Here is a 25849-nt window from a genome sequence, read left to right as displayed (position 1 = left end):
GGCGACGCCAAGCAGGACGCGGCCCACGATGAATACCGCCGGAGCAAGCCCTGCAGTCTGAAGAGCCACGCCAACGGCGTAAGTGCAAGATGCCGCGTACAAGTTGCCTCTACGACCGACTGGCATACATCAGCAAGCGCCCAGCAACATGCACTGCCGACGAAGCGGAGTTGATGAGCACTTACTACTACTTGTGAGCAGCGGAACAAGTTGACAACCCACAAGAGCTCCGACGACAAACAACGCAGAGAACGTGCTGCGGGTGTAAGGCGTCAAGTACATGGGCTCTGTTTCGCCGTCTCTAATGCCGTAGATTTTGGTGAAGTCTTGGGAGCCGAGCACGCCATTGAGATATCCGGAATCATAGCCGATGATGGTTGCTGACACGTTGAGCTCAGAAATGTTGGTGTCAATAAGGGGACTGGAGCTTACCGGATGAGAAAATGATCCCGTACACGAGGATCTGTCTAACGGACAACATTTTGCACAAAAAAGAGACAAGTCTGAGAACCTCTAAAGGTCGTGTATTCGTATGATGCTGTCGCACCTAGTGCAGGCAGCATGCTTTAGTAAGTTCCAGCCATTGATGTCTTATCTGAGTTCAAGTCTCTGAATGGCCTGTGGCTTTGCAAGCCGTTTTTGTTCAGAGTATGAATTGGGTAAAGTCAGGTTTGGGGTGTTGTCCAGAGATAGGAATTTGTATTCCGCCTCGAGGCGACGTACGAGGATTGGCGCTTATCTTTTCGGCTCAGGGATGTGGGCTGTGCAAGATTCAAGACCCCCAGCCCAGCATGTCAAACCCCGGGTTTGCTGCAACAGCGATAGCATATTATCTGTCAAATTTGGATTTTATTACTTCAACAAATCGCGCGGTCTCGTTGATTGACAAATTTTGCTATCCCAGCGGATATCCCTAAGTAGTTGTCCAGGCGGGTAATAGGCACAGACGATAACAGGGAAGACAATGACGATAACGACAACAACTACGATGACAAGGACAATAACGACGAGGACGACGAGGACGACGAGGACGATGACGCCAGGGATAAGGAGATAGAGAGGGAGAAGAACATGGACGAAGGGGAGGGGGTAATGGTATTAATCAAGATGTGAGTAAATGTTAGACCTGATGTACCGCAGGCAGTTCTCCGCTTGTTCAGCTAGAAGTATCCGTCCGAATAGCAAGATTCCTATTGATAGCTTGCCCAGGCCGGGTCACTCATGCAACAAAGTAGTTGAACTTGCAGATAGATTAAGACAAAACGTAAATATATTTCTTCGATGAGGCATTTCACTAGCAGTCAAAAGATTGGGAAGTGATTGGCGGCGATGTCGCAGGTAAAGGAACCGGACAACAGCTTCCCGCAGCTACTGAGTTATTGACGGTCCTAGGTGCGGTCTTCCCAGCATAAAGCAAGAAGAACGCCTCGGTGGTACGCGGAACTAATCAGCCCCTGTGGAATGTGAGAGAAATTTCGAGACAAAATCATGAATGGCTTGACCAATACACCAAGTCACTTATCACATTTCCTCAAAGCCTCAATTGGCAGAAGAGAGCCAAGGGACTCGCCAAGGCGCACAAGTGGGGTGACAGCACGAGATGCATGCCTAGCTCGCGGGTCTTCCCGGCCTACCACGAGGATCTCGAGAGCGGAGATTTACTACGTACATAGCTCTGCTACAGTGTAGTTCTCTGGAATTGATTCAACATAAACTATCAAACTCCAGAGTGATTCAAAATGGGTGGGCTAGAAGCTCTGGATCGTGCTGTCGCCTCCTGAGTTAGCATACCGACGACCTTCTAAGCGATGAGAGCCTTAGAGATAGCGTTGTTAGATTGCCAATTCTGCCCTGCCGCTCTTAGTTCTATCTCTCCTCACATCCTCAAATTGTAAGATATGACGGCGCCGAGTCGCTGCATACTGAGCGCGCGAGGTCCTCGGGAGCATTTATCCGCTGCCTCCAACCTCGTTGTTACACCGCGTTGAAAATCCCATCCATTCTGTCTTCGCCTTGCAGTTCTACCCCTCACAGAATCGCCTCGTTCACTTGGCGAGACACGCATATAAATGCGACAGACAATGACAGCCGTACCGAACCAACTGCTGTGTCCACGCAGACACTCGAATGCTCAGCTGTCGCCTGTACTATTTCTTAGCATCCTGCCCACTGTAGTCGAAACCTGTTCAGTCTCGGAAGCGAGAGACACACATAGACACATACAGAAATATGCCTGAAGAGTTTGACTTCATCATCTGTGGGTAAGCAACTTGATCCATCCGTCGCCTCAGGTCCATGGATACTCCTGCCGAAAGTTGTGATGCTGACTTCACCTGCCAGAGGCGGCACCGCCGGCCCCGTCGTCGCCGCCCGTCTGGCCGAAGACCCGAGCATCAGAGTCCTCCTGCTTGAGGCAGGCAAGGACAGCAAAGACATGGATAACATGCACATGCCTGGCGCGTATGTCTTCGGGGCACCACTTTCAGAAGCCACACACTGACTGCGTCTGCGTCGTTATGCAGCTGGGTTACCCTCCACCAAGGCGATACGGACTGGAATCTCAGGACACCCGCCCAACCGGGTCTGCAAGGTAGAGAGATCCATCTGCCACGGGGAAAATTCTTGGGCGGTAGCAGCGGCTGCAATGGGACAATTTGCGTGAGGGGCGTCGAGCAAGACTACGACGATTGGAACTTTCCGCAATGGAGCGGTAAGGAGATGTTCAGGGCTATGAAAAAGGTGTGTCCCTCCCTTGGGTATTCTTTCCTGTCACTTGGATCCATTACTTCACGGAATATTGGCAACCTAACGTTGATGTACTTCTCTAAACAGGCAGAAACATTCCATCCCAAGGATTGGTTCCCGCACGATGATGAGGCACATGGGTGGGATGGGCCCCTACACATTGAGCCTGGAAAGACGATCCCACTCACCGACAAAGTCATTGAATCCTACAAGTCCTTTGGGCTGCCTTACATCCCCGATATGTTCAGTTCGGGCGTGGCGGCGAATGGTTGTGGCCATGCCGTGAGGACCCAGCATAAGGGAACTCGATCGACCGCGGCAGATTTCATCACCAAGGACCAAGAGAAGCCAAATATCACTATCAGGCTCCATGCAACTGTGGACAAGGTAGTAGTTGAAAATGGCGAGGCAAAGTACGTCGAGTATGTCGGGGACGACGGTCACAGACACACTATCAAAGCAAAGAAGGAAATCATTCTCTCTGCCGGCACTTACGGAAGCCCGGCCATCCTTCTACGTTCTGGCATCGGACCCAAATTGCATCTTGAAGAGATGGGTGTTCCCGTTGTGAAGGACCTGCCGGGCGTCGGAGAAAATCTGCAGGACCATCAGCTCATCTTTGTCTACTACGAGTTGAACGAGCCCGACCTCACTGACGACGCAAGAGTCAGCCACGACCTCAACGCCTTCGAAAACGGGTATAAAGAGTGGACAGACACCAAGGACGGCTGGCTGGCCAGTTTTCCCTTCGGCGGTTTCGCCTTCGCGCGCCTTAATGACCGTCTCGAGGCAGATAGCGAAGAGTGGCGCAGCTTCCCACGACAGCCGGGCCGTGACCCCATGGACCTGACCGAGACCCAACCAAACCTCGAGTTCTTCCATACCATCTGCTACGGGGGCCCTTCCGAGTACACTGACTTCCCTAAGGCTGGCGAGTGGGCCTTCGCCATGTGCTGCTTCCTTTGCGGCCTCAAAGGCCGCGGCGAAGTTCGGCTGCGGAGCAGAAACCCACGCGACAACCCCTACGTGAACCCCCGGTATCTCGAAGACAGGCGGGACCTATTGATGATGGCCGAGGGCGTGAAATTTATGAACGAGATCACCATGGGCGGAGCCGGTACCAAGGACATCGTCAAGGGTGGCTGGCCGGCAGGCGCCGAGCACCATCTCAACAAGACCAACGAGGATTGGCAGTCGCACGTGCAGAAGTATGCCTCGACATCGTACCATCCGGGCGGTACCTGCAAGCTGGGCCAGGAAAATGACCCTATGGCCGTGTTGGACGGTTACGCACAAGTCTACGGTGTCAGGAACCTACGTGTCGCCGACTGTAGTCTTATGCCAACGCTGAATAGCGGCCACACGCAGATGCCGGCGTACGGGATCGGGGAGCTCGTTGCGGAGTTCGTTCAGAAGAAACATGGACTCAAAAGCAGGTCGAAGCAAGATGTTTGATTGGTCCTGGAATTGAGAAAGTGCGAGCAGCACTGGGCTTCGTGGATGGACTCGTATCCCATGCAAGCAACGAGGTGAATAAGGGTTTGACCGTGAAATGCTAAATTGGTAAGGTCACAAGTGGTGGCAACTAGTTAATGATAACTATTTGCCCCGGGTGTGAAAGGTTCATATAACAGGCTGAAACATCAGGATTGATTCTCAGAACTATGAACAGTGTCGAAGACAGATAATCGTGTCGTTGCTGTATCGCATTCCACAACGTAACATGCTTTAGACGACTACTGCTCATACAGTATACTCCAATAATATCCCTGTAGCCCAACCCTTTTCGAAGCATACATTCGTATATTGTCTTTCACCGCCAGGCTTGACGGCAATAATCTCGGAGTACAGTCTACATCGGATGTTGAGTAGATATTCTGCGGTTATCCAAAGAAGGCTTACAGTTGGTTGTGACTTGTGCTGCTTAGCAACATCCGTTGCGGGAGCAGCGGTCAATGATCTCGCAACTGTATTCTGGATTGTTGTGACAGTTGTCACAGCCAGTAAACTGGCGATTGACGAGTTTGTTCTCATTGTTTCCTTTCGCGGCTGCCATTGCGCTGGCTGCGGCAACAAGAAGCAGAAGAAGTCTCATTTTCTTTGGACTGTAAATGATTTCAAAGTATTGCAATCGAGTTTTAATCACTGATGAAGGGTGACGAGACTCGTCTTGATTCTCACGAATAAGACCGCCTACTTATACTTGAGCTCATAATCGATAGTCCGGACTTTCCGTCATTTTAACGAGGAACACTACCTTATTACCATGAGCCAAGACCTTGGTTGATATTCCCAAAGTCTGTGTTATGAGCCGGAGAGAGCAATGAGTGTAAAGTTGCCTATTCTATGCTTAACAGGAAGTTTTGTAACTTACATGGTGGAGCACGTGGAGAACACGATGCTCGGCATCATCTTATCAGATCATCTTTCTCTTGGCGCGGATTGTCTAGGTTTGTGGACGGAAACTTTATCCCGAGTCATTGTCCAGCCAGGGCACTTTCTTCTCAGAGGACGCATATATTTGATGGACGTTTCACCAAGCAATCACCTGCAGATCCCCTCGCATTTGCCGCCATATATCCTGCCCGCGGCGTAATAGAAATCGCGCTGCATAGGGATAGACACCCAGCAAATAATCCAATATCATGTCGATCTCCCGACTACACGTAAATCCCTCATGCAGATTTCCAAAAGAAGCCACCCTAAACTCCTTTAACCATAATTGTCCGAATATCCTGCAACGCGCCTGGCTCACAAGATCTCATCTATGCCATCAAATGGTTCTGTACAAGGAGGCATCTTAATAGGTTGACCCAAGTCTTCTTATTTTCCTTACTGTCTCTGTGACCCTTGATATCGTCGCCCATGCAAAATCCTTGCGTCTCTGCAGTCCCTACAGCTTGATCTGGCCGGCTTGCCTTGTTGAGTGTCACTGTAGTATTTGCAGTTGAGTATTGGTATGTTGTTAATGTGACATTGGGATGGGAGCGTTGCTGTGATAATATGGAGCGTGGATTCTGACGAAGTTGACTTTGAATTTGTATATGATGATCTTTTGCCTTTTCTCCGCATTCTCTCATCAAGGTAGGTGGTTCAGGCAGCAAGGTGAGTCGAGTCTGGCTTGCCGTTGTACTTCAGAACCTCAGGCCCAGCTCTGAGCTGACTTCGAACCTTATTACATAGTAGCGAAAGAAATATGGCTTCGGTTGGCATTCGAAAATCATCGCCAGCTCTTGACACCGGATGTAATCCAAATTTGAAGAAGTCAACACATCTATCTTCAAGTTAGCTATTTGTGCCCTCGAAATGTTGCTGGTCTATCCATATCTTCTTCCAAAGAATACTGCAATGTAAGCTTTCAATACCAAGCTGATGAAAACACGCTCCACTATTATCGCACTTTGCAAGTCGCATTGCACCAGGAGACCTCACCGAAAGTAACCTTGATTTCGTCCGATAAGAGACTGCAATCACCACTCAAGCTTACGTGGCAGATTGACTCAGGAGTTGATGGTCGCCACAATGTTTTCTAGGTGGAAAATGTATTCCGCCTCGGGTTCGCTTTGAATCCGCTCATACCAGCTGATATCGCGGGACCCACTAGCAGCCATGTCATCGATAGAGGCCGGTATGTACAGCGTTTAGCAGGACGACAAGTGACGGTTTATTCTTTTTTCATGATCTAATGGAAGTTGAGTTCCGTAGATAAGGATAGAACGATAACGACATTGCTTATCTTGCGCGATGAGTGGATGATGGCAATCGACTCCATGGGAAGCTCCGGTGGAAATTATATTCCGTTTGAAGTCACTAGCGTGAGCATACATTTCCATACTTTTCTATTCAGCCCACCTCGAATGACTCTCGATTTCAAAGTCGTCTTAAAATTTCCAATTCACTCTATCACCAAAGTGCAACCCTCCGATTTCTCCAGATTAATTCTGCAATAATGTCGCACTTGAAGTTCTTCGCCTATGAGGGGCAGGGTGTCGAAAAGTAGAAAAAGTTCTCGTATAGCCAAGCAGTGCGAGTTGGTGACCGCATTGAATGCGCAGGACAAGGTCGGTCTTCCATGAAAACCTTACACTTTGTCGACTTCTCTGACTGGATATTGGATTGCAGGTGGCTGGGATCCGATCACCGGAGAGTTTGAAAAGGAGATCAACGCACAGATTGACCTTGCTTTCGAAAACGTGGAACGGTGCCTCAGGGACGCTGGCGGAAAAGGGTGGTCGCAGGTCTACCGAGTTAATTCGTACCATGTACCCATTAATAATGAGGCACTAGCTGCCATGGTACGAAACTTCCGGAAATGGATGCCAAACCATCAGCCCCTTTGGACTTGCGTTGGCGTGCCAAGACTTGGAGAAGACGATATGCGAGTGGAGATAGAAGTCGTGGCACACGTTGGATAAGCTCGAGGACGAAGAAGGATTCAGAAGCCTCTGTATTCTCGATGCTTCGCGATGTCAATCAGAGGACTATGATCATCACCCTACGCTACTGGAGGGGTTCAGGTTTCAACATCGGTCTCAGCAGTGCGAGGGCATTCGTGCATTCGCGTTATCACCTCGCCATCTAGAAGGGGCCAACCGGAACTGAAGCTTGATTTGTCCACGGCGCACTGCTAAGTGCAAGTAGAGTAGGAATTTTGGCGTCTCTCGAGTTCCAAATAATAATCAACCAAGACTCGCACAAACTGGTTTTCGGTGGCAAGCGATTGCACACGATACTTGCTGTTCGTGTTCACACTTGGATTTAATGATTTGTTACATTGCAATTTCGGCTTTCATCTTCCGTACTTGATGCCACACATGCCTCGGACCGCTTTCCCCGTAATGTTGCCTAAAATGAGTTCCCAGACAAGAAGAGGTTGAAACGTCTTGTCACTAGTTCAAGCCAACGACTTTGCGATGTTCTTGGCCAGAAGAGAATGGACGGGTGAAGTAGGATGGAGATTGTTAATCCACATATACTCATCCGCAGCGTAAGTGCAGTTATCCCACTTGGTGTCCGGCTCTGGGGTACCACTAACAATTTGGAAAAACGAGTGAGTGATAGAGTTGAAGACTTTGGGAAATTGACTTACTTCTGGTAAGCGGAGCAGTATGTTGTAGTATTCTTGTACACAGCTGTCTCCTTGTATCGCTCAGGGGTATCAATGACCCTGTCAAAGAGCCCGTAGGTATCGTACTGAAAAACAGTCACGTCACTGTGGGCTTGCCTCCAGTCTCGCGCAAGAACACGAAGGCGTCCGTTCCAATCCTCGACGGCTGCTTTCTCGAGTGGGATACGCGTGGCAGCAGCGCTTGACTGCGTGGTTCTCGGCATCCGTTCTAACGGTGGGACGTTGAGAAACAGGTAGTTCCTTGCTCCTGCGTCGTACATCTTCTCCAGCAACGCCTCGTACCGTTCGAAGATTACAGGATGACGCACAGTAGCGTTACCGTCAGTGTAAGACTTGCCAATGTCGTTGATTCCGATCCAAAATCCGAAGAGCGTGGTCGCAGGGTCCCAGGTCTGATTGCTGCCGCTGTAGTAGGGAAGAAACTGATCGTCAATCTGATTGACAACGTCCACGCCGGAGTCGACTATATCGGCATCAAGGGTTGCTCCGCTGTATGCGAAGTTGTAAGTCAGAAGTAGGGATTCGTTGTACTTCGTCGTCAGGTATTGGATCCAGTTCTCGCCGTTGGCGCTAGTCGGGCCGGGGTAGCTTGGGTTGCCGAAAGGGTTCGCCGAGGACGGCTGAGCGTTGGTCAGAATGAATCGTGTTCTAGTGTAAGAATCACCGCTGAGGATATTTTGTCAGTAAATGTGTTCTTTGTAATGTTTTGCGTGAGTTCTCACAAAGTGAACAAGGTCTTCAGCGAGGAGAAGCCGCCATAGGCCGCAGAGACACCGTGAGCAGCCACGGAGAGGAGCAAAATGTTGCCCTTGATTCTTTGAGAGATTGAAACCATGATGGATGCAGAAGAATGTTCACGAGGATAAGGAAGACTTTTTTGGGTGGTCATCCGGCTGCTGTATGGACAAGACTCAAGACCTCTGACTGCCTCTAAATGTATCTGTCCTTATGTATTGATGGAGATCCCCCAACAGACGCGAGTGACACAGCCATCAAATGAAGACTATTTTCGTGCTCTTCCCTCTCGGGGCAATGGATGTGACCGCGCCAGGTCTCAGTGATCAACGGAATGATACTTTTCTCGAACTAATTCGCCATATTGTCAGACAAGCGCTTGGTGCATCCTCTTCTTGCCCCACGAAGCACCCCACTCTCCGGTACAAACATTGACGGTCAAGAGACTTGCTACGGACGGATTCGAACGAGATAACTGAAAATGGCAATGCATGATATCTACGCGACCCTGGTTCCACCAGTCGTTCTTAGCTGCGAGATTGAAGATCCACCTCACCTCCGGGAATCGGTCCATCTCGGCCGGGCTTACGCTAACTGTGCCCCGATGACTTCTCGATGTAACGCTGGTCTTCAAAGATACCATTTGGTTCAGCTCAGCAAGAATGGCATGGCTCCAGCGCGATGTAGAGCTCTCCTCTATGTAAGTTACTGCCATCCCTCAGTAAACACCAAGGTACCAGACCCGGGGAATAGGGTTGATTGATGCAAATCGCCTTCCTCACAGCATCCTCTCTCTCTATGATGTTTACCTTTGATTGATAAACCCGTTGAAATTTCGCGTTATAGTTCTGAGCCTGACATTCTTCTGACATTATTCAGTTGCAAACCACTCCCCTTCATCTTCAAGACCGTCATTTGTGGATTCCGCAAGGTCCCGAACAGTCCACATCTTGAATTTATAGCCAGGAACGCTGTTGCTGTTCTGAAATTGCTCCCCGTTGCGAAGTTCCTGAGCACAGGTGGCAAAGTTCTTTCGCGCGTAGTCCTCGGGATCGTGTTGAAGCAGCCATGGAGCCCACATGCGTGTGAACATTGTAGGGTCTTCAATCGGAGAGTTCCAGTCTGTCTTATGCCACAATTCCCTAGCTTTAAAGCCCATCTTCTGAGCGCAGGCGGTTCGTTCAAACCTGGGACAGAATCTCAGCCGATATTCATTTTCATTTAAGTCCATGTGGGTCAACTTACCGAAGACAATTGTGAACTCTTAGTGCTAGAGCAATATCTTGTTGCTCCACGTGAGACAGGCATTCGACGAGCGAATGCGCATCTTCCATAGCCATCGAAGCCCCGTAGCCGGACGTCGGGAGGAATGCGTGGGCCGCATCGCCAATCTGTACCAATCGACCGAGAGGCGACACCCATCCGGGCTGGGGATCTCTCCAGCGCAGCTTCCAATCATAAACCACTCCATCAGGCACTGCCTTGATCAATTCTGTCACTACGGGACTCCATCCTTCCACATACGGGAGAACAGTGGAAATCGGCACTGTGTCTGGCAGATTGCCTGGGTCCTGATCTCCGAGTTAGTTGCCGCACATCACCTAGAGATTCAACGTCACTCACTAACCTTATGGGTCATCAAGAATCCCAGTCGATGGCGTGATTTAGACATCACAATGTGAGTATCTGGTCCCATGAACGCACAGCCTCTGGTTGGTGACTTCTGAAACTCATCCGCTAACACAGGGCTGTTCTCCAAGGCTGGTGATGCTGGAAAATTAGAACGAAAGACGCTGTACCCGCTGCTCACAGCTTGGTCCTTGATGTTCCGTACCAAGTCCCAAGACTTGGACCCGACTCCATCGGCTGCCACAATCAAGTCCGCCTCAATTCGGACACCATTGGATAGTACGACAGCGCCTCGATTAGGAGATTCAAGGTACTTGTCGACTTCCATCGAGAATTGAATGATAACGCCACATTTGAGAGCATACTGATGCAGTAAAGCATGAAAGTCCAAGCGATGAACGGCGAAACCTAACCCGTCGGACGAAACAATCCTTGGGGAAGCCAGGAAGGTTCCGTCATACCTGTACAGGTTGAGTGTGCTTCCCAAAGACAACGACTGAAGTTCATCCCAGAATCCTGGCCAGCCATTCTTTATGCTGCGCAACGAAGAGGCCTGCAATGCTAAGACGTCACCTACAAGCGTATCAGTCTACACCCTTTTCCAGTACAACTGCATTATCTTTGTGCCGGTGATAGTTGTCGAGTTAACTCACCAAAGTCATCCAAGCCAGGTCGTTTCTCAAGGATTTGAACCTGATGTCCACGAAGTTTCGCATCAATAGCGAAGACAAGCCCTGCGATTCCATGCCCAACGACAACAATGTCCAACTTGATGGCCTTGTCAGCGAAGGGAATTGGGTCGATAGGAGTGTCGCTCATGGTGAATATTTGGAAAGTGAATGGCTTTGTGGGCATGTAGAAGCTTATGAAGAGTTCTTAGATATGTGACAACCGCTTCAGAGCGTGATGGTTAGTGCCGCTTTTAAGAGCAAGATATGTTAGGTTGATCGGGCTATGCCAATGGTCCATCCGGCGTCGGGTTCTCTTAACAATGCGGCATTCCAGATCTTGCCATGGTATTAGTTTATGTGCTGCAGCAACTGATGAAACTAAACCAAATTTGTCAGGCTGAAGTGTTACTGCTCAGCCAGTCGAGGTTATGGCTGTCGTAACAATAACACATCCGCTACATGCTCTTCCCAAACAATGACCGACCAGCTGTTCAAAAAGTGGATTCGCCTCTGGTTCACACAGGGCGCTGAAGACGTATCAGTAGCTCTAATATCCATGCTCAATGAGTAAGCGGTATGTACGGATCCAAGAGAAGTCCGCTAGGTCGTAATTTTAGCTAATGTCGCACACCGCATCCAACTGTTACAACTCGTGCGCAAGGATAACGGTTGAACGTCCTACCTAAGTATGAAGCGTTACAATAAGGCATATATATATACTATGAATAGGACTAAGATTGAAGCAAATCGAGAAAACACAAATCGAAAGCAACGGCGACGATGATCATAACGTTGCAATCGAGGCCATAGATAGTTGGGCAAACACTCATGGCCACACGCTTTCTTGTATTAATGTGATTGCTCTGGTAAGCTGACCATGAAGGTTCTTGATGCTTCTGACGAAGGCCGTTCTCCAAGTCTTACCATACATGCGGACAGGCTCGGATCAGCCCCGCACATTGTGTCGCCCATATGCCGTAGACGCAGGATCAGGATGCAGGGATCGACACTTTGAACCCCTAAATTGGGGAGGCAATTGGAACATTAAACTCTTGGCCCTTTGCACAACCACGACACCGACAGCAGCCAACCACGGGATGCAGTGTAACGTCCCCTCAGTTGCTTCAAATCCGACGTCATCCTTCAGTGCTGGGTCGTCGTTTTGTTGCTGGAATCCAACATCCTCGTCTTTGCGTTGTGGAGTATCGAGCTCACTTGAGGTAGACCCGTTGCCCACCTAGCCTGCAGATTGACCAACTGTACGCTGAAATAGATTAGCCACGATGGAGAATAAGGAAAGAATACGAGAACACCCGGAGGCATCAGCAACGAACCCCAGGGATGATGACATCGAGCCGGCGAGAACCACGATAGGTGGGGGCGACACGACCGAGGTGAAGCATCAGCAAGAAACACAACATCTGGGAACCCTCGATAGAAAGCTCAAAGCTCGTCATGTACAGTTCCTGGCCTTGTCAGGCGCCATCGGTACCGGTTTGTTCGTCGGCAGCGGTCAAGTCTTGTCACTGGCTGGCCCGCTGTCGGCGTTCATCTCGTACGCAGTCACGGGTTTCAACCTCTACTGCGTAATCAACAGCTTGGGGGAGATGGCTGCATGGCTCCCAATCCCAGGCGCGGTACCTATCTTCGCGGCGCGATATGTTGACCCGGCGCTCGGGTTTACGCTTGGATGGAACTACTGGTGAGTGGGAGAACCAACTCCTCAGACGTGGCAAACAAGGACAACCCGGCGGCTTGCCCAAATTATCGCTCCCGATGCTATCCAGACACTTACCTCTTGACGTGAAGACCCAAGCTAAGATCTACATAGGTACCAATTTGCAATCGGCGTGCCAATCGAAGTCACCGTCTCTGTCGTGATCCTCGACTACTGGGACCACTCCGTCCCCCAAGCCGTGCTTATCACAATCTTCCTGCTCGCCATGGTTCTCATCAACTGCTTCCCGGTGCGCATCTACGGCGAAGCCGAATTCTTCTTCGGCGCCATCAAACTCATCACAATCGTCGGCCTGATCCTCCTCATGTTCATAATCACCCTCGGCGGCTCCCCCTCCGGCGACCGCATCGGCTTCCGCTACTGGGCCGATCCGGGGCCGATGAACGCCTACCTCCGCCCCGGCGCCCTCGGCCGCTTCCTCGCCTTCTGGAAGGTCTTCATCCAGGCCACCTTCTCTTACGGCGGCAGCGAGATGGTCGTCGTCGCCTCGGGCGAGACCGAGAACCCGCGCCGCAACATCCCTAAGGCCATCCGCCGCGTCTTCTGGCGCATCGCCATCTTCTACGTCCTCGCCATCTTCCTCGTCGGCCTCTGTGTCTCTTCCGAGGACCCAAACCTCCTCGATGCAATCGGCTCCAGCGCCCCCGGCGCCGCGCAGTCCCCCTTCGTCATCGCCATCCGCAACGCCGGCATCCGCACGCTGCCCTCGATCATCAACGCCGTCGTGCTTTCCTCCGCGTGGTCCGCCGGCAACTCCTTCTTCTACGCCTCGACGCGCGTGCTCTACGCCGCCGCGCTCGACGGCACAGCACCCGCCGTCCTCAAGTTCGAGCGCTTCGGCGTGCCGTACGCGTGCGTCGGCGCCACGACGGCGCTCAGCTGCCTCGTCTACCTCAACGTGAGCAACCGCGCCGCGGAGGTGTTCTTCTGGATCAGCAACCTCAGCGCCGTCAGCACGCTCATCGTGTGGGCGAGCGTGTGCGTGACGTATCTGCGCTTCTACCACGGGCTGCGGCACCACGGCGTCGACCGCGACACGCTGCCGTACAAGGCGCCGCTGCAGCCGTTCCTGGCGTACTTTGCGGTGTGCTTCTGTCTCGTGGTCGCACTGTTCAACGGCTTCGACGCGTTCTTCCCGGGGCGGTTTAGCGCCAAGACGTTTGTGCCGCCGTACATTGACATCCCCATTTTTCTGAGCCTGTTCCTCGGGTACAAGTTTGTGAAGGGGACTAGGTTTGTGAAGGTGGCCGAGATGGATATCTGGTCTGGCAAGGCGGAGATTGATAGGCTGGAGCCGACGTGGCCGGTGGTCACGCCGAGAAACTGGGTGGAGAGGATTTGGTTCTGGATTGCTTGACGGGGGGTGCTGGGCTTGGCGGGTTCCCGAGGGGATGGGTTGGCATGTGGGCTAAAGACCCAAAGGACTGGATCTTGAGCACGCGAACTTTTGTGTTTGGAATTAGGGGTTTGATGGTCCGGCGGAATGATCTTGGCTGATCAGGTTGAATGGCCGGACAGAGGCTGGGTCAGACTGGACTAGACCGTCGCCAAAACGGATGAAAGAGGAGTTTTCATGAAGTCTGTCAGAACTAGATGTTACTCCCGTGACCAGATGTTGAGAGACTACTCAGATGAGTCGGTCCGCCCTTTCACATGAAGAGACTTGATAAGATGTAGCTTTGCCCCCAAGTCTTTGATCACTGGGCAGGATCCGCGCCGGCGGCTGGGTAGCTCGGACGCCGCGTGGGTCCCCCATCCCATTGCCATTCCAAGACGCAGGATTTTCTCCCGAGGCGACAATCTACCAATTGCTTGTCTGGGGCGCTAGAGTCTAGTATTTTTCGCGGCAAGTTATAGGACCCTTATTCTTGGATCGAGCGCGCAGGACATAGAATGCTCCCCGGAATTTTGCTCCGAAATGGCGGGAGTTGTTGCAGACTAGTTGATGACTGAAGACAGACGCGGTGCGATCTGTGGCGTCTTTTCGGTGTCTGATTGCCGGTGGGATGTGGGAAGGATGTCTTTGAATTCTGCTTTGTCTGGCCAATACTTATGTATGTACCTACAAATGTAGAAGATCTTGGGGCCGAGACATTCTGCAGGGAGTGATGCGTGATGATGTGCAGTGATCTCTATGTACTGTAAAGACCTCGGTACTGGTGATGGCAGCCGCTTCTAGAATCGTCATCCCAAGAGCCTAGAAACTTTCTTCAATCAATAGATTGATCAGTATGGGGAGTTTGAGAGTCTAGACACAAAGGTAAGCCCATTTCTCCAGCGGAGAAGCTCACGGGTCCTCGTGCTGCAGCCCGTCGCCGGCGCTGACAAGCTGTCGGGTTCGCAAACCATTTGTCAAAAGCAGGCCAAAAACGCGACCGGGTTGACCGATGTTGGAGCAGGCTCAGGTCACTCGGCGCCCCGACTGGGTTGGTCGTTCCTGGGCCAGTCGGGAGCATGCGGAGATTGGGCCTGTCACCCATGTGGTAACATGGAGGTGGGCCCTGAGTGTTTTTTTTCTTCCTCTCTCACTGTCATTGGGGGCGAGAATCAGTGGTTCTTTACGAGCTGGAAATGGGCTTGTCCAGGGGTATGCTAGATATTTGTTTGTCGCCTGTCTTGCTGAAGAAGAGACACATGAAAGAGAGGGCGAGTCGCCAACCTGATCGAGTCAAGCAGAGGGCCCTGCTGACGTTTTTGTTGCTTCGTTGGCAATTGGTACTTGGTAGCGGCAGCTTTCCATCGCCAGTAAGCAGCCGGACAGCCATCTCCTGACGGCCACGGCCGAGTCGCCCAATGATGTCCACCAGGAGGGTGAAGATGGTGGGTGGTTGGATGCGCCACGATGAGGTTAGGGGAAGGTAGCCGTTTGCGGTATCGGTCGCAGCGGTTCAAGGAATGAAGGGCGTGCGCTAAATCATATCAGATGGATCTGATAAAAAAATTTGATGGCCCTCTTGTTCGTTTTACGTTTAGCAGTGTTTGGTGTTCCCATCTTGATCCCGACGGACGGTTCATCCATGTATCTCTTCTCCCACTCTCCCGCTAGTTTCTTGTCCATCATGTCCTTCAACCAACCAGACACTGCAACTCTCAGAGGCCAACCAAAAGGACCAAGAAAGCCGCTAGCCACTGCTGGCTTTACTCCTAGCGCATCACCGAATGTACGAAGAAAGTGTGGGCAAGGCAAGAAAAAAAAGTGTACCTCCCGAGGCTAGGCAGCATAGCGCGGCGAGGGATCGACCCAGCTCCCCGGCCACTCATGTTTCTCTCCCGTGTCTCCCAGCCCAGCTTCCACTCGACAGCCCCGACCGAGATGGGCCCGATTTCTTTCTGCAGGGTGGTGCGGCGGCGGAGAAAGAAAGACAGACCCTGGGCAGCTAGCCGGTGGTGCGCGCAGCAGATCCTGATCCTCTCCCGGAGACTGCTGCAGAGAGAGATAAAAGTTAAAAGGCGGCGGATGTAACCTCACCTGCGCTGCGCTCTTTTCCCTGTCTTCAGGCGGATCCCTCTCCATCTGGGCTTTCTTTATTTTCTTTCCTCCCTCCAACATCATATCCTACCACTGTCGTACTGGCTGGTGCATCATCAATCTCCTCTGTTGGGTTGAGTGTCATCACCGTGCATCATTGAAACGTCTCACCGACCTCACCTTGTGCTCACCTCACGCTCACCGTGGTCGGCGGCAGTTTCTCATCGGTTCACCGAAGCAAGCTTCCGGTTGGCGCACTGGCCTGCAGCGAGTCACTGCGCCGCAACTGATAAAACACAAGGTTGACATCACCTGAAGTCGAGGACCTTGCACTTGGTAAGGCTTTTTGCTCTACACCCTTCCTATCCTCCAAGGTTGCCTTCAAGGTTGCCACAGAAAACTTCGCCAGCGGATTCTCTCGTGGTCTTCACTTCATCTCATGCTTCGTTCAATCACTCACTCACTCATGACACGGTGCTAACCCCCGCTCAGACCCTTCACGGCCGCCATCATGGCCAGTCCCGCACTCCAGAAGGAGACCGAGTCTCCCGCCCCGGAGATCACTCCGGAGAAGAGCCACCCCAGCCATGAAGCCGCTCCGACGTACGACCATGAGACCCCCCACCACATCATGGGCGAGAAGTCTCCCGGTGTCGTAAGAATCGAGGCCCTCTCCCAGGCCATGACCCGCGTCGACCGTTTCTTCATCTTCTTCGGCGTCTTCCTCGTCGCCTACGCTTATGGCCTCGACGGCACCCTGCGCTACGCCTACCAGCCCACCGCCACCTCCTCCTACGCGACTCACTCTCTGCTGGCCAGCATCAACGTCCTCCGCTCCGTCATTGCCGCCGCCGCCCAGCCCACCTCCGCCAAGATTGCCGACGTCTTCGGCCGTGTCGAGCTCATCTGCGTCTCCGTCCTCTTCTATGTCGTCGGCACCATTGTCGAGGCCTGCGCCACCAACGTCTCCTACTTCTCCGGCGGCGCAGTGCTGTACCAGATCGGGTACACCATGATCATGCTTTTGGTCGAGGTCATCATCGCCGATATCACCTCCACCCGGGCTCGTCTGCTCTTCAGCTACATCCCCGCCCTGCCCTTCATCATCAACACCTGGGTCAGCGGCAACATCTCCCAGCTCGTCCTCCTCCAGAGCACCTGGCAGTGGGGCATCGGCATGTGGTGCATCATCTACCCCGTCCTTTCCCTGCCCCTCATCATCAGCCTGAGCATCGTCGGCCGCCGCGCCAAAAAGATGGGCCTCATGAACTCCTACCAGTCCTCCTTCCACGCTCTCGGCTTCAAGGACTTCATGATCCAGCTCTTCTGGCAGCTCGACGTCATCGGCATCATCCTCGTCATCGCCGTCTTCGCCCTGATCCTGGTGCCCTTCACCATCGCCGGCGGCTTCCAGAACCAGTGGAGCTCAGCCCACGTCATTGCCCCTCTCGTCGTCGGCATCTGCTGCATTCCCGTCTTCGTCTGGTGGGAGCGCAAGGCCAAGCATCCCTTGGTCCCCTTCTACCTGATGAAGGACCGCGGCATCCTCGCCCCGCTCGGTATCGCCCTCTTCCTCAACTGGTGTTGGTACATGCAGGGTGACTACCTGTACACTGTCTGCATCGTCGCCTTCGACTTCAGCATCGCCTCGGCCACCCGCATCACCTCGCTCTACTCCTTCTGCAGTGTCATTACCGGCTTCATCCTCGGCTTCATCGTCTTCAAGGTCCGCCGCCTCAAGTACTTCATCATCGCCGGCACCATGCTCTTCATGGTCGCCTTCGGTCTGCTGATCCACTACCGTGGCTCTCCCTCCGGCCAGAGCGGTGTCATCGGCGCCCAGGTCCTCCTCGGTATCGCCGGTGGTATGTTCCCGTACCCCGCCCAGGCCTCTCTCCAGGCCAGCCTGAAGCACGAGCACCTCGCCATCATGACCGGCCTGTACCTCGCGACCTACAACATCGGCTCCGCCTTTGGCAATACCATCTCCGGCGCCATCTGGACCCAGGTCCTTCCCGGCGTCCTCGAAGACAAGCTCGCGCCCCTCGGCAACACTACCCTGGCAGAACTTACCTACGGCTCGCCGTTTTCCGTCGTCGTCGAGTACCCCGTCGGGACCCCCGAGCGCACCGCCATCATCGATGCGTACCAGTCCGTCCAGCGCCTGCTGACCATCACCGGTATCTGTCTGACGGTGCCGTTGATCTGCTTCGCGTTCCTGCTCAGGAACCCCAAGCTTAACGACGAGCAGACCCTGGCCGACGAGTCTGGTGCCGACACCGGCCACGTCCAAGGTCGGGACAACAACAATGATCTGGTCACGAAGATTTAGAATTTTTTTTAGATGAAGAAGGATGTTGAATCATGAGTTATGCGTGTAATGGAAGAAGGGGAAACGAATAAAGCCTCAGGATCAGTCTCTACCTCAGGCGCTGGAGAAAGCTCACCAGCAATCGACTTTATCAGTAATCTAATATACCACTTACTTCAACGTAAATATCGAAGAAACCTACACCAATTCGTGAACATGTATTCAGAGCGATGATCAAGGGTCGAGAGTTGTTGCTGCAACTTCATTTGCCGTTGGTAGCCAAGCCTCGGACTCAAGCAAGTGCCCCATCGCCCTGTCGCTGACACGCATTGATTCTCCCCTGACTGGCATCAATCTCCCCGCATCAAGCCGGCTGGGCCTGGCCTCGAGTTTAGCGAGCTCTCAACATTGGAATTAAACGCGCGATCAGCCAGATTGAGCTTGTTCATGTTCAATTCCGATTGGTGCCCATGCAGCCCATGCCGTGCTAAGTTGCGCTGGTGCTACGTCGCCTATGTGCCTCTGCTGACTGGCATATGCATGTCTACACAGAGGCAAGGCTTCTTCGGTGCTGATTGCAAACAGGAGTCTGGAATGTTTTGTGAAACTGTTGCTCGGGGCTTGGGTATAAAATCAACGAAGATGGACGTTAAGTTTCCAGACCTCGGGTCCGAAAGGAACTTGACGTCTTGGTAAACAAAACAAGACGACCATGATGGCGACCTCCCGAAACCCAGTCATCGGCGCCCTCGCGGTCCTCTTAGCATCCTCATCTCATGTATCCGGTCTTCGCGTCCCCCACCACGCAACAGTCGCCTCGCGAGAAGTCGCCGCCAATACAGAATACGACTTTCTCATCGCCGGCGGCGGCGTCTCCGGCCTCACCGTCGCAGACCGCTTGACCGAGGACCCCAACGGTGGGCCATCCCCTCTTACCCCATTGACGCGGTATCAATCGCTGACATGGTCAAAGTCAATGTCCTCGTCATCGAGACAGGCCCATTTGACAAAGACGAAGACAGCGTCCTCATCCCCGGCGCCTTCAACCCCGTACCGTACCTGTGGCCAGACCTTATCAGCGCACCGCAGACGGAGCTCAACAACCGCTCGTTCCTTGTTCCTGCTGGGAGAGTCGTCGGCGGCGGGTCGGTCGTCAATGGTATGGTGTTCGTCCGCGCCGGCAAGGCCGAGTACGCGGCCTGGGAGAAATTGGGCGCTGAGGGGTGGGGGTGGGATGGCATTTTTCCATACTTCAAGAAGGTCAATCCTCGACCTCGACCATTCGTCTCGGCCTTGTTGAGGAATCTGAGCTGACCTCATCACAGAGTGAAAACTTCACGGCGCCTCCGCAAGACTTCGCCGATGCCGCGAACATCTCGTGGATCGATGCAGCCCACGGACATAGCGGTCCCGTTCAAGCTTCGTACCCGAATTACTTCTTTCCCGGCGCCGGTAACTTCATCCCAACCTCTCAATACGTCATGGAGCCAGAGTCTAATCCAAATCAGCGAACTTCTGGCAAGCCGCTCTCGAAAGTGGCTTCACGCCGTCCCCGGATCCTCTCGCCGGCGACCACGCCGTGGGCCTCTTCAACTTTCCCACTCTAGCTGACGCAACGACGCGCACCCGTAGTCATGCCCGGCGCAATCACTACACCCGCGTCAAGGACGCTCGTCCGAACTATCATATCCTTGCCGAGCACACTGTTGCCCGCGTGCTCTTCGAAGGGAAGCGGGCCATCGGGGTTGAGTACTTGCCCACGGCTGGCGGCGAGAAGGTCAGCGTGTATGCAACCAAGGAGGTGCTGCTTGCTGCTGGAGGGGCTCATACGCCGCAGCTGCTTCAGCTCTCTGGCATCGGGAACAAGGAGTTCTTGGAGGGATTGGGAATTGAGGTCGTGGAGGACTTGCCTGGCGTCGGTGAGAACTTCCAAGATCAAGCAGACCTGAAGGTTCCTTACACCTGTAAGTGATGAATCTCGCACGATGCCAATAGACAGCTTGCCTAACAACTCCCGAGTCACGAACCAAATCTTCCCCAACTCAGGATCCCTCGACACCAACGCAACCTACGACGCAGAACAGCGCGCCCTCTACGACACCGCCAAACAAGGCGCCTACACCATCATCCGCACCCTCGGCACGAACCTCGTCCTCCCGCCCCTCTCCAACGCCACCTCCGACTACCTTTCCCTCCTCGCCACCGCCGCCGCGACCGACCCCCTCGCCCATCTCGCCCCAGAAACGCCCCCCTCCATACAGGAAGGCTACAAACTCCAGCGCGAGCTCATCCTCACCCAGCTCGCGGGCCAGGAAGTCCCCATCGGCATGATCCACTGGGGCACCGGCCCCAGTCTGACGCTCTACTTCCTCAAGCCCCTCAGCCGCGGCACCGTGCGGATCCGCACCGCGGACCCGCTCGCGCAGCCGGTGATTGACTTCCGCACGGGCGCGGACCCGGTGGATTTCGACCTTGCGATTGCGCTGTTTGAGAAGTCGAGGGAGGTGATGACTGCGCCGGCGATGCAGGTGCTCGGTCCGGCGGCGGGTGCGCCGTTTGGGGGCGTCACGGACCGGGAGGAGTTGAAAGCGTTGTTGAGGGCTAATATGACCCCGTCTAATGCGCATGAGTGCTGTACGGCGGCGATGATGCCGAGGGAACGCGGGGGCGTTGTGGATCCGAAGATGAGGGTGTATGGGGTGGGGGGGTTGAGGGTTGTGGATATTAGTTACTGGCCGATGTTGTTGACGGCCGGGCCTACGGCGACGACTTATGCAAGCGCAGAGAAGGTTGCGGATGTGATTAAGGAGGAGTATGGTTTGGGGTCTTTGTGAAGAGGTGATGGCGGTATTGAGGTGAGAGTCGTGTGGTTCGTCACGCTCTTGTGCTTTCTAGGTACACTACATAGTTCAAGTCTCACCAGGTGAAGAACATAAACATCAATGTGTATCTGGTATCTGGTGTGTACATACTAAAGTGATATACACGAAATGTCTTTATGCCTGCTCAGCTGTACCCCGTACTCCTTCGCCGTGCTCCCATTCAGAAACGCATCCTGAAAGAACAGAAACTCAGGATTCGTCTCGATCCCAAGATCACCCATGAACATCTCCCCCTCATCCTCGTCATCCCGTGCCCCTCCACCTTTCCCACCCTCTTCGCCCTTCTCCCCAGCCGGCACATCACCTTGCATCAACGCCCCAACCCCTCCAGGCGGCGATACATGCAGCGGCCCTGGCGACGGCTGCCCAGGGTACTGCGGCACATCCTGCCTGAGCTCGGGGTACTGCGCAAAGAAATCCGGCTCCATCGTCCACGCGCGTAGATCGCGCAGGCGGTCTTTGAACAGCGGTGAGAGGGCGTACGTGCCGCGGTGCACGTTGCGCACGTAGCAGTCGCGGAAGTCGAACGGCCACGCGATGCGCAGGTGCTCGCGGAACATGTGCCAGAAGGTGTTGTTGTGGCAGTACGGGTGCGGCGTCGTGGCGAAGCGGTAGCGCAGCGCGGGCCAGGTGAAGTAGTCCGCCGAGGGGTCGTGCTCGGGGGATAGTTGTTGGAGTTGTCTTGCTAGCAGTCAGTGAGAGCAGAGGAACAAAGCTCGGGAGAGACTTACGACTTGAGATACCATCGCGGCACGACCTCGCTCTTCGCCGGCGTCGGATCCGTGTAAGCCCGCATCAGGAGGTGAATCATGAACAGCACGGCCAGCCGCTCTGGCGGCCCGCACCCTGCGAAGCAGAGCTCGTCGAGCTGCCGCACCTTGTTCCACAGCGGCGTCATCCGCCCCGTCTGGGACAGGCTGTCCCAGCCGTGGAGGACCGCGTGGACGGGGATGTCCTCGCTGACCTGGTACTCCAGCTCAAGCATCGCCTTGGTCAGGGGAAAAGGCTCCTTGAGGATCTCGTTGCCGGCTTTCCAGCAGTTGTGGGAGACAAGGGAGCCGTCAGAGAGGCGGCGCGTGCGGGAGGTTGAGGTACAGCTGCATTCTGACTTGACTGAGAATTTGATCGTAGAGGGGGCGGCTGGTGGAGGAGCTGGTGATGGGACTTTGGGTATTGAGGGTGCTGTTGGCAGCTCCATTGGAAAGGACTCGTCGATCCAGAAGTTGCTGACGTCGAGTGCGGAGGCGTCCACGAGGCTGTTCACATCTTTCTCGATATTATGAGTTTGCCTTTCGTCGATATGATCCTGGGGCGTCGTCGGGATGGGAATCGCAGCAGGCGTGCTCAAGTACTCCATGCTCGACGGCTCCAACAAGCTCACACCATCACCACCTACCCCATCCCACTTCCCGTCTTCACTCTCCTTCACCTCCACCAGATGCCTTACAAACGAAGCCGACGCCCCCTCCATGCAGCTCATCAGCCTGTTTCTCTGCTCCGTGACCCTCGCCAGCTGCGTCATCAGCGCCACCGTCGTCGCGTTGTCCTCCTTGCGGCTCAGCTCCGCGACCAGGCCCTCGAGGTGCGCGATACGGTTCTTCGTCTTTTCGCGCGCGATGCGCTGCGCCTTGCGGTCGGCCTCCCTCTTCTTGAGCCGTGAGGAGGAGACCGTGGCCGAAGAGCCGGGGCCGTGGTGGCGGACGTCGGGGGTCGGGGCGGTTCCCGGGGTGCTGGCCATGGTTCTCGGAGAATTTGCTGTAGGGCTTTGCTGGTAGTTGGATAATGGGGAGGAATCGGGGTGGAGAGGACATAGGTTTGTTATGCAAAAGAGTTCTCGGGTAGATGGATCGAACGTCATACGTGGTTGGAGGGTGGGTTCGCGCCGAAATGCGGGGAAAATGCTGGCGGACGCGGGGGCGGGCTGAGCCGTCTGTGCATGTGCATTGAAGCGGGGACACGGAGGGATACGAAGTCCGGGGGGGCCTCGACAGGACGGGTCTTTTTGTGGCTTGTCTACTTGAGTTGTGGCAATGAACATGGCCTGAAGTTTTTACACTATTCACACTAGGACATCCAAAGGGCGGATCGTTGAGAAGAGCGAAGTGAATGTATCATTACTAGGTAAGTACAGCGACGGCTAGTTTGAAACTCAGAGATGTTAGGCCTTGCTATCTGGTCTCCTCTTGAGATAAAAGTAATACGTCCCAGCATCCTTCAGATCTTTGGTATCCATCGCCCCGATGACAGTATTCTCATCCACATAACGGAAAGCGTCGATGATTGGGAACTTGTCATACACCATGGCAGCCGTAACGACGCCGCGGTACTTTACTTCTCGAATCTAGCGCGATGTTAACCAAATATCAAGATACGATCACTTGCGTGTTTACTCACCCGAGCATGGCCGTAGTCTGACAACCAGGTACGCTTGCCCTCATCACCATACACCATGATGGGGTCAACGTCGTCCACGGAGCGAAAGTCTTTTCCCGCCCACTTGAAGGTGCGAAGCTGTTGATGCGTCGGGTGGCCAGTATCAAAACTTCCTCCTTCCCACTGGCCGATCAGGTGGTTTGGGGAGACAGGCTTGAGTTGATCAAACACGGCGGCGACATCGGCCTCTTTAACGGAACCTTCGGTTTTGGAAAGTTCCAAGAACTGGGTTTCGGGTCTGGTTGAATGATTAGATTTCACGAAGTCAAGCTGTAAGCGAAGGTTGAGTTGTCTCGTACGTAGTTGACATAGTTGCGTGTAGGCTGCGCTAAGGTCAGTGATTCAAAATCGTTCTGATTAAAATTCAGTGTCTTCAAAGGCTGTGGAGTTCTTGATGAGTTGATCGAGTTATTTTATTTCCAGAAACCGCGGCATCGATTTATATATACAAAAACACACACATGACAGTCCAGTTCACGATGCGGTAAGTGATGCCCAGCGCATCCGCAGCCCAGAACTGCGAGTCAACAGCCGGACCCCACATTGACTCGGCATGTACCCCGCCAAGCGTCATCCCATACGACCGGTTTACTGAGAGAGGAGGTAAAGCGCGCCTGACTCAGCATGAATGGACAATGGATTATCACTGCAAGACTTGACGGGTGGCGAACTGGTGGCGGTCTCGGGAATAACCCACTCGGTCACCCGACCGGACCCCGGGGTCCCCACCACAGGAGACTTCGGAAACCCCGGTACCGATGTGGGGCCGTGTCCTCATGAATGCCCGCTTGTAGAGCTTACGCAGGATGCTTTGGGAGGATAGATCGAAATGTTCACTTGAAATCAGTGTCATTTGCACCTTGCAGTCGAGGAAAAAAATTGGCACTGCCAATTTTGACGCATCGTATATTTGCTATTGTCTGGTGCATGATTTAAACGAATGAAGGCGTATGGTAAATGGTATGTCAACAGTCGTGCATGCCAACGTACATGGGTAATTCTTCCTGAGAATAAAGCCTTCCCAATTTGAAAATCAATGGGTTGAATCGTTAATGAGCGACGTAGCCAGTCACATTTGTTGGTGTACTTCTTCTCCGAGTTCTTTCTTTACTCCTTTAACATCTGCAAGCGCCAGTAAACCCCGACCCGGCACCGGTGCTCCTGCAACCTTTGGGGCAACGCTAGACCGCTAATCTATTGTGGCAGTTCGCATGGCTAGGAAGCGACGATCTGTTGTGGCAGTTTGCATGGCTTGGGATATTTCGGGTGGTTGAGTCCCTACTGGAATGCCCGAAGCCGCGCCACTTTTGTCGCGTGGGGCAGCTGCAGGTAAGCCCGTTAGCATAGTCGGCGTGATTCTAGGATTTGCACACGGAATATTGTCTCACTCACATTGACTTTGCTCGGTGACAGGAGTCACGGCCGCCAGTGTGAAGTTAAGCCATCGTCCCCATAACTCATCAAAATCTCTGCGCCATCTCCAGCGAGGGGCTAGGTCAGGTTCGCCCCCCTCAGTCCCGGCAAGTGCAGACCGTTCGTCACGAGGGAACGAGGTCTGTTTCCATGGGACACAGCTGACGTGCGTTACGGCTGAAGCAGCGACAATGAGCTGGATGACAGCGGTTGGCTTCATTGTTGGATTGATAAGACTGGAGCTGGATAAGATCGAGTTTCGGCGCAATGTAAGTCTATCAAAAAGCGTGCGATTGATAGAGAGAGCAACATAAATCAGGGACCTTGTTCAGGCTTTTATAGTCTAATCTACTACAGCGCTCCAGCATGTTGTTCAATGAAGACTGTGGGCCAAGGAGACAAAGTTGTTAGTCTTCAAACCTACCCCGGGGCTGTGAACAATTGAGACATGAAGGCGATGTTTTCCCAGCCGTTGTTCATGATTGGTTGAAGTATGGGTGAGTTGGTGGTCAGAGAGGCTTGCGCAACCTTGCTCAACCCCAAAGCTGACTGGACTAGGCATCCAGATTTGTTCAGCTTTGCGAATGGAAGGAGAATGTGTACAGGCCAAACACGAAAACCCCAAGGCTGTGAGTTAAAATAAGTGCGAAGTCATTCTCTAGCGTCTCATCCATCGCTAATATCGGTCCATGCCG

General features: G+C 53.4%; 8 protein-coding genes across 8 annotated transcripts; 4 read left to right on the top strand and 4 right to left on the bottom strand.

Moving 5' to 3' along the window:
• Window positions 1-2229: 2229 nt before the first annotated feature.
• COL26b_011191 (uncharacterized protein) lies at window positions 2230-4200 on the top strand (the record flags this gene model as incomplete). Its single annotated transcript, XM_053183865.1, has 4 exons — window positions 2230-2261; window positions 2341-2460; window positions 2523-2739; window positions 2833-4200. The coding sequence occupies 4 exons, from the start codon at window positions 2230-2232 to the stop codon at window positions 4198-4200; spliced, it is 1737 nt and encodes a 578-aa protein (XP_053032215.1).
• A 3630-nt stretch (window positions 4201-7830) lies between these two features.
• COL26b_011190 (uncharacterized protein) lies at window positions 7831-8708 on the bottom strand (the record flags this gene model as incomplete). Its single annotated transcript, XM_053183864.1, has 2 exons — window positions 7831-8539; window positions 8596-8708. The coding sequence occupies 2 exons, from the start codon at window positions 8706-8708 to the stop codon at window positions 7831-7833; spliced, it is 822 nt and encodes a 273-aa protein (XP_053032214.1).
• Window positions 8709-9479: 771 nt separating this feature from the next.
• On the bottom strand, window positions 9480-11056 carry COL26b_011189 (uncharacterized protein; the record flags this gene model as incomplete). Its single annotated transcript, XM_053183863.1, has 4 exons — window positions 9480-9795; window positions 9854-9999; window positions 10419-10558; window positions 10891-11056. The coding sequence occupies 4 exons, from the start codon at window positions 11054-11056 to the stop codon at window positions 9480-9482; spliced, it is 768 nt and encodes a 255-aa protein (XP_053032213.1).
• Window positions 11057-12191: 1135 nt separating this feature from the next.
• COL26b_011188 (uncharacterized protein) lies at window positions 12192-14003 on the top strand (the record flags this gene model as incomplete). The annotated part of the gene is made up of 2 exons (XM_053183862.1): window positions 12192-12610; window positions 12740-14003. 2 exons carry the CDS (start codon window positions 12192-12194, stop codon window positions 14001-14003), a joined length of 1683 nt encoding a protein of 560 aa, XP_053032212.1.
• A 2623-nt stretch (window positions 14004-16626) lies between these two features.
• Window positions 16627-18447, top strand: SIT1 (ferrioxamine B transporter; the record flags this gene model as incomplete). The annotated part of the gene is made up of 1 exon (XM_053183861.1): window positions 16627-18447. The coding sequence occupies one exon, from the start codon at window positions 16627-16629 to the stop codon at window positions 18445-18447; it is 1821 nt and encodes a 606-aa protein (XP_053032211.1).
• A 694-nt stretch (window positions 18448-19141) lies between these two features.
• On the top strand, window positions 19142-21260 carry COL26b_011186 (uncharacterized protein; the record flags this gene model as incomplete). The annotated part of the gene is made up of 5 exons (XM_053183860.1): window positions 19142-19343; window positions 19400-19686; window positions 19752-19878; window positions 19935-20390; window positions 20446-21260. 5 exons carry the CDS (start codon window positions 19142-19144, stop codon window positions 21258-21260), a joined length of 1887 nt encoding a protein of 628 aa, XP_053032210.1.
• Window positions 21261-21317: 57 nt separating this feature from the next.
• Window positions 21318-23046, bottom strand: COL26b_011185 (uncharacterized protein; the record flags this gene model as incomplete). The annotated part of the gene is made up of 3 exons (XM_053183859.1): window positions 21318-21326; window positions 21443-21989; window positions 22040-23046. 3 exons carry the CDS (start codon window positions 23044-23046, stop codon window positions 21318-21320), a joined length of 1563 nt encoding a protein of 520 aa, XP_053032209.1.
• Window positions 23047-23466: 420 nt separating this feature from the next.
• Window positions 23467-24315, bottom strand: COL26b_011184 (uncharacterized protein; the record flags this gene model as incomplete). The annotated part of the gene is made up of 3 exons (XM_053183858.1): window positions 23467-23649; window positions 23703-23979; window positions 24203-24315. The coding sequence occupies 3 exons, from the start codon at window positions 24313-24315 to the stop codon at window positions 23467-23469; spliced, it is 573 nt and encodes a 190-aa protein (XP_053032208.1).
• Between the last annotated feature and the right edge of the window lie 1534 nt (window positions 24316-25849).

The sequence above is a fragment of the Colletotrichum chrysophilum genome, assembly GCF_026319265.1.
Source record: "Colletotrichum chrysophilum strain AFK26 chromosome Unknown scaffold_132, whole genome shotgun sequence".
Classification (NCBI taxonomy): domain Eukaryota; kingdom Fungi; phylum Ascomycota; class Sordariomycetes; order Glomerellales; family Glomerellaceae; genus Colletotrichum; species Colletotrichum chrysophilum.
This window is presented reverse-complemented; position numbering and strand designations above follow the sequence as displayed.